Source organism: Hydra vulgaris, chromosome 12, assembly GCF_038396675.1.
Source record: "Hydra vulgaris chromosome 12, alternate assembly HydraT2T_AEP".
NCBI classification, from domain to species: Eukaryota; Metazoa; Cnidaria; class Hydrozoa; order Anthoathecata; family Hydridae; genus Hydra; species Hydra vulgaris.
Window position 1 is genome coordinate 8,178,699 of NC_088931.1, and position 8,288 is coordinate 8,186,986.

The 8,288-nt window shown below is 33.5% G+C and overlaps 1 protein-coding gene across 1 annotated transcript; it reads right to left on the reverse strand.

Moving 5' to 3' along the window:
• Nucleotides 1–453: 453 nt before the first annotated feature.
• Nucleotides 454–7,313, reverse strand: LOC136087838 (uncharacterized). The gene is made up of 6 exons (XM_065811425.1): nt 7,139–7,313; nt 6,855–7,008; nt 6,624–6,733; nt 5,524–5,725; nt 4,421–4,512; nt 454–635 (listed from the first exon to the last, which is right to left on the reverse strand). The coding sequence occupies exons 1-5, from the start codon at nt 7,298–7,300 to the stop codon at nt 4,508–4,510; spliced, it is 633 nt and encodes a 210-aa protein (XP_065667497.1). The 5' UTR covers nt 7,301–7,313; the 3' UTR covers nt 454–635; nt 4,421–4,507.
• Between the last annotated feature and the right edge of the window lie 975 nt (nt 7,314–8,288).

Consider the following 8,288-nt stretch of genomic DNA (forward strand, 5'->3'; position numbering starts at 1 on the left):
GAAAAACTAAGGAAATAATCCCCTAAAAACAGCACTGGTAAAGGTTTCCTTAAACTAAGGAAAATTGTTTTTAAGGAAATTTCTTTCCTTAAAACTATTTCCCTTAAAATAAGGAAATCCATAAGTAATAATTTTCTTAAAATAGTAAATAAGGCAAAATTTGATTATTTTACGTGATATTTTTTCGGTAAGATCAAGACTGAAAAAAAGATTTCTTTATTTTAAGACAGCAGTTAGAGTAAAACTTCCTTACTGTAATTATTGTTGTAAGTTTAAATCTATTTTCGAAAAACGTATAATCGATAAAAACAACAACAAAGTACATATACATATTAATAACTGTAATCTACAAATAGTACACAGTAAAAATTTACAAAAGTCGAGATCACAACTTAAGATTGGCATAGTTACATTTTAAACAATAATAAATATATATATATATACAGGACAACAAAATTTGTTAGTTCAGTTTAAAAAGTGAATCTACACTATATAATGAACTTTTATAACAAAAATTAATAGTTCAATTTTGTACTGTTTAAATTCTTTTGCTGTAAACCATTTTTTTCCAGTCATCGGTAACAAAAAGATCAATGCTTTAATAGCAGCCGTAACCTTAGTTGTAACCTGAGCATCTTTTTTTTTTTTTTTTTTTTTTTTTAAACATCATCGCTTCCAACAAGGCTGCAAGCAGCCACTAATTAAAGTTGGAAGTTACTGTAAGAGAAAAGATGAAGATTGTAGAGCAAGATAACGATTGACGGACGACTTATAAGATTGCAAATTATATGAATCAGGAAAGCAAGATGAAGGAAGCGAGTTCCAAAGAGCTGATGTTCGAGGAAAAAAACTAGACGAATAAGCGTTTTTGGAGCACTTAGGAACAGTCACAGAAAAAGGATGACACTTAATTGAATGACGAGTAACACGAGAATGAATTTTAGTAGATGGCACAAGAGATGCTAGCTCTTTAGAGCAGTGTCCATTATAGTATTTGTAGAAAAGAGAAAGAGAAGCAACATTACGACGATGTGATAACGGTTGAAGGTTGGCTGCAAGAGCAGGTCCAACTATGTTTACAATGCGTTTTTGCACCTTGTCTAAAAGAGAAAGGGCATCATTAGAAGATCCGCCCCAGATATGGCAACAGTATTCCATACAAGGCCGGATTTGAGATTTATAGAGGTAGAGAATAGAATCCAGAGTAAGAAAGTGGCGAGCTCGATAAAGAGATGCAACCTTAGCAGATGCTAATTTTGCAACCGATTTGATATATGGTTTCCAAGAAAGATTGGAAGTAAGAGTTAATCCTAGAAGATGAAGAGTAGGTGACTCATCGAGTACATCACCGTTCATAAATATAGGAAGATCTAAATTATTGCGATAACGATTGGCTGAAAAAATTGAGTTTTATCTGAATTAAAGTTCACCAGCCACTGTGAGCCCCATGCTGTAGCGGAAGTGAGATCCTTTTCAAGCTCAAATGCCCCCTCCAAGCAATCAGAGGGTGTTGGTTTCTTATCACGACAAGAATAAATGGGAGTATCATCAGCAAACAATGCCACCTTAGATGTGAGAATATCTGGAAGATCGTTAATGTAAATTAAAAAGAGTATAGGGCCAAGGATAGAACCTTGAGGAACCCCTGAAGTTACAGAATAAGAAGAAGAGTGTTGTCCATCGAGGACAACTTTTATGCTACGATTGAAAAGGAAGGATTCAATGATCTTGAAGATGTTGCCGGATACACCATAAGAAGAAAGCTTATGGAGAAGACCAGCATGCCAAACTTTATCAAACGCTTTTGAAATGTCAAGAGCGATGGCCTTAACCTCTCCACCATAGGAAGAAGACTTATGGGACGGTAGTTAGATGAATCGGATCGCTCTCCAGAATTTTTGAAGATAGGGATAACAGATGCGGTTTTCCAGCAGGCTGGAAAACAAGACTCTGATAAGCACTTGTTGAATAGTTTTGAGAGTATAGACGACAGCTCCGGAGAACACTTCTGCAAGACAATAACAGGTATGTTGTCCGGGCCACAAGCTGTAGAAGAGTCTAAGTAGGAAATCACTTTAGATACAGATGCTGGAGTGATATGAATGTCAAGCAATGGATCAACCTGTTTGTTGGCAATATCAGGTAGAACGCAATTAGTGGAATCAAGAGATGATATTGATGAAAAGTTTTTAGCAAACAGTTCGGCTTTGTCTTTAGGTGAGGTGACAAAGTCTGAACCATACAAGAGAGGTGGAATTATAGATTTGCCCTTATTATTGATATTATTAAAGATTCTCCAGAAGTCACGAGAGCCTAATTTTTGAGATGAGATACGAGATTTCATGACCTGAGAATAGCGGGTTTTGGCGTTAGACAAAACCTTTTTACAGTTGTAGAATTGTTTTGCTGATAGATATGGAAGTAATGGTTTCGATTGGCAATTGCAGCAGCACAGTGTGAGGAAAACCATGGAGGAGAGTGAGGCTTGACCTGGAATCGTCGAGAGGGAATAAAAGATTCCATGCCAGCCTGAATCCACGAAGTTATGTAAGAAGCACATTTGTCGACAGGAAGTTGAAAGATTTCTACCCAAGGGCCATCACGAAGAAAGTCACGGAAAGAATCCCAGTCAGCTTTACTGTAGTTGAAAGAGGTTTGGTAATAGGGGGATTCAGGTGATGAAGAAGAATGAGATATTAGTTTTAGAGAGATCAAACTGTGATCAGAAGAACCTAAGGGTGAATGCGGAGAAACTGAGCACTGACTAGGATCAGAAACAAGACATAAGTCGAGTAGAGAAGGTAAATGATTCGGATTGTCAGGAAAGCGAGTTGGAAAGTTGACTATTTGAGTTAGGGATTGAGAAAGGCAAAAGTTGTGGGCTTTAATGCCTGCAGAATCACTGACACTAGAGCCAAGCCATTCAGAGTGGTGAGCATTAAAGTCACCGACAACAACTATATTAGCTGATGGATAAAGAGAGAGGGCTTGGTCAATATGATCAGAAATAACATCAAAAAGAGTGCAGTCTTGAGATGAAGGAGAGCGATATAGAACAAAGAGAAAGGCAATAGAGTGAAGTGGTGCTAAACGAAAGCACATAAAAGAATAGTCTGTGGATTCAAACCTAGTTTCACGACAAACAGGTGAATTCTTACGAATGTAAATGCCCAGGCCAAGCATGTGACTGTTGGAGTCTTTACGAATCAGAGGAAGATAACCATCAACACTAAGATCACAAGATGAGACAGCCGAACTCAAATTAGTCTCACAAAGAGCAAGTAGGTCTGGTGAACTTTGCAAGAGATAAGACTCAACAGAAGAAAAGTTACTTCGAAGACCACGAATATTAGTGAATGATAGGTTTAGAGAACTTGGTGATGATGATGGTTTTTTGTGTTTTATAGTTTTTGGTACTTTATTCATTTTTAAATTAGATTGAAGAACTTGACTCAAAGCATAGATAGTACTCAGAACACTGTTTAATAGCCCAAGCAATTGCCTCATTACTACTAATAAACCCTAAGCCGTAACAAAGGGCTCCAAATGTGGCCTCCGCAATGCACACCAAAAGTACAAACAGGGACACCATCCATGCGCAACATGGCACTGTTAGTACTTTGATATTTTTCAGCTGTTGATGGAATCAGCCTCTCTGAGAGCTACCACAGAGTTCGGGAAACCTGACTACCAGCCGGCCTCAGAACCATAAAACTGAGTTTTAGAGCTGTACCCTCATAAGGAGATAATAGAATGAGTTGCTTAGTCATAAAAACAGTGACACAAGCAAACCCATGCATTGAGTCAAGAAGATCCAGCATTCAACATCCTAAACTGGAAACAATGTATTAAAAATACATCTGCGCCAGCCTAATAGATGAAGAAGGGGTGCGAGGCTGGTCAACAGATAGAATCTGTTTACCCCTTAAGTCTTTGCCTAGGAGGCCTTCTACAAGACAGTAGCTGGGTGCATTTAACATCTGCCCAAGATGAGTATTTTTATCGAGACACCATCTCTAGCCTTTACTCAACCAAGAGCCCCAAGGCAGGGGGTGTTTTAAATCGGAGTTGGCATCTCCTAGCCTTTGCCTAAAAAGGCATATCCTACAAGGCAGCAGGACATGAAGCAGATTGTACTGGGTTACATGTTACCAGTAGCAGGATAACCTGATCTGACATATGAAATCTAATGAAATCTATGAAATCTATGAAAAATAATCTATGCATCTATGAAAAATAAAAACAATGGGTACTTGGCTAAATTAAAAATTTCCATATATATTACCTATTACCTTTTGTTTTGAAATATTACCTATTTCAATACAAAAAGATTTAATTTATTGTAATGTTAATAAGTAGAATGTAAAGCGTTAAATGCAATTTTAATCATTATACAGCAAAAATTAAAAGCATAACAAACCTGAAAACCGAAGTTTAGTTTAAACTTAACTACTAACTCCTTTATATACAATTATCTTGTGGATACGTACAACTGATACTCCAACAATCAAGCTGCATACAAAACAAATATTAAAAAAAATTTAAACGCAATTTTAAATTTAGCACAGCATAAAGTAAAAGCACAGAAACCTGAAAATCTAAGTTCAGTTTAAACTTAACTATTTAACTATATTAACAGTTTCACTTGACTCCTTTATATACAATGATCTTGTAGATACGTACAATTGATACTCCAACAATCAAGCTGCATAAATTACTTCAAAAATTAAATAATACTCAACTTATTAAATAGTAAACAGTGTTAATTTATTTATTTTGTAAAAGTTACTAAACTAGCATTAAGTTGCTAAATAAAGAAATATAGTTTTAAAAAGTTAAATAGTAACATAATTTAATCCATCGCATCTAAAACTGAAAATACAATAAACCTTTGTTTATACATTGCTATTTTAACACGAGAATTGAAATAATTTTTGATTATACCAAGCAAAAGCTACCAATAAATTCCAACACAAGAAGTTTAATAACTATTAAAAAAGTATTTTAAAGATGCCCAAATAAAAAATGCAGGAAAATAAGAAAATTGTTTACACTGCTAAATATTCAAGTTTATACAATGTAATAACTGTAACAAGAGCACACAAAACCACTTGTATAACCAAATATTAATGTAAATACAATGTAATAAATGCAGCATATACACTGAATTTTATAAAGCAACTTAAACAACTAAATATTCAAGTAAATACAATAAAAAGTAATAACTGCAGCATGATGATTACACAAAATGAAAAAAACTTAAGCAATTGTACAACTTTGTTGGCACTTATATTCAACTATAGTTGAATATAACTATACTCTACTCTATACTCTATAGTTATAACTATACTCTACTGTTAACCATGCAAAGCAACTTTCATACACCTTCAGTGCTGATCACTAGTTAGTATTGCTACAGTTGAAAAAGACGAGCAACACTACTGATAGTACCAACCATTCTTTCTTTGCCAAAAGTTAACTTATATATTATAAATTGCAAAAATTTAAAAACCATCTCTAAACCGCTAGGATACTCCAAATTGAAAATCCAAAACAACTTAAACATGTAATCCAAACATTTCACCATTGAACATCCAGTCAAGCAAACTTTTGCGTCGCACACAATTCTCCCAGTGATCTTGTCTTCATCGTTCAAGGAATACTCTAGGTATAGCTTTGGATGAGCCAGGTTTTGTGGAACATCTATAGAATTGCCAGTGCCAGGCTAAACATAAACAATTAGTACATGTATTGCAAATTATGACATTTCCAATTATATACAAATTTAAAATATTCACAATTTGTGCTATTAATACTAATTTAAGTTAGTGCAAAGTTAGCGATAACTTGACAAAATCAAAACTTAATAAGAAAATTCGTCGCATGAGAATTATAGGGTACTATCTGCTTTTTTTATGTTATAATTTATTAATGAAAATGTTTAATTAATAATGTATAATTCAAAAAAAAACAATTAAAAATTATATAAATCATATTAACAGCCTATTTATGAAAGATAATTAACAAAAACGACGTATTATTTATAAATATAATGAAACATTATAACAATAAAAAATCGATAGTTAAATTCTCACAACAAAGAAAAATAGATCATCCAGGTCATATTTTAAAAATCCGGAAAATTGTTTGCGGAAAATATCCGGAAAAAATCCGTAATGATTTTCTCCTTAATTTCCTCTTAATTTTCAAAAAAATTTCCCTTAATTTCCTCTGTATAATATCAAATATTATATCAAATCCTTTTATTTAAACATTATTTTAAAGTTGTATTTTTTAAGAGCCACTCATAGCTCTTATATGCATAATAATAAATTTCAAATATTGTCAATAATGAAGGAAGGGCATTTAAAAATACGGTACTTAAATTTGTATTTACGGCAAACTTTTTAAATATCCGGAAAAAGAAAGAGAAAAATTAGCCGGAATTCCTGGAATATTAGGAAAAAGATAATCCCTGAAAATGTCACATAGAACACTATAATTCTTATGTGACAAATTGTAGATTTATTTACTAAAAGAGAAAAAGAGCAACAAATTAAAATATTGCAGAAATACATAAGAAATTTTTTTAAAATGAAAAACAATGCATGCAAAATGCTCACCGTCCCATATGCGATCAGCAAATCAAACGACTCCTTTGCCGTCAGGCGCTTTTTTCCTGTCATCGGCAACAGGTATAGCAATGCTTTCACAGTAGCTATAGTCTTTCCATCTATAAAAAATGCAATAGGTCAATTAATTTCACTGTAATGATGAGCAATTTATCTATATTAATAACAGCCAATCTCAAATTAACATAAAACACTACTCATACCACTTTTATATTAACTTACTGGATCCTCCAATCATTCCCTCTGTGTTGCATTTTTGAAGGTATTCAACCGTTAATTTGGAACAATAAAGTAGCACAGAGGATATCAAATTTTCCATACACACAACAAAGCGATCAGCTGCATCAGGATACATACGACGAAAATCTTGCAGCAGCTAAACATTAAATAAATCTGTACATCAAATGCTCACTAATAAGAAAAAACACAAATAATTACGTGAATATAAATTTATATACTGAAAACCGTTTTATTTACTTTTCAATATCTATTTACAAAATATCAACCATTTGTGGCATAGACAAGTAACATGGTATTTGATGTACACATTCTAAATATGATGGATGACATTCTTCGATCTTTTTCCGTCTATAGCAGAACGTTTTCTTCGCTGATAGTAAAAGGTCTTCACCAAAAACTGATACTGACAAGGTGGCTAATTTGATCATTTCTATTTTTAAATCATCACATGTTATACCTGTAAATCAAAGCTAAATTTTATGTTTTACACAATACAATGTGTAGTACTAATTAACATTTAAAAAAAAATCACAAATCCACATGAATGCGTTTACACAATATTCATTAGTTAAACAGTTATTTAAAAACAAATAAAAAAAGAAAACATATTTTTGAATTAAGTACATTATATTAATAACCTTCACAGAATTCACACTCCTCCAATTCTCCACAGCTACCTGTGAAAATAAACTCATCATTTTGTAGAACTGTAGTTATCAATGAATTCCTAGAGAGTGCATCAGACAGTGGTGCAGTACTTTGTTGCAAAGTCTGTCTAGCTTTACCCCTTTCCTCTTTTGGAGTCCACGTCCATCGTTTCTCATTGCTGCTAAGTTTAGCGTGGTCGTTTTCAATGCACTTAGCTAAAAAACCCTTGTGAGATTTGGTTCAAAGAAATCTTCCGGTTTGAGCCCTGTAATCCCGGCAAGAAATATGCTAACCATTTTCATTTTATCTTTCGGCGAGTAATTCCCGTAACAGTCGATAACTTTAGCAGCAGTCACAAATGTTATAGCTTGTTTTTCAGATATTCCATAGGTTCCAGTTTTAAATTTTATCATGTGGTGTTTAGTTTTTGTATGCTGTAACAAGAATGACTCCAGAGACATTTGATTGGATAATATGCCTGATGCAGAAGAAGTAGGAGTATTTTCATTGATACCAGTTATGTCTCTGTTACTAGCCCCGCTAGATGGAGTAGTAGGAGTAGTCACTTGCGAAATATTGCTACCTTCATTGCTGACATTAGTTCTCGACAATAATGTGTCCTTTGTTATGGATTGACATTCTTGTACTTTCTAGACAAACAATGGTAAAATTAAAACAATTCACAAAATTGTTGTAAAAGTGCACAACAATTGATGATTTTGCAGAGCCATTGCATTTTTTGTCCAGCATACATTAATATACTTATAA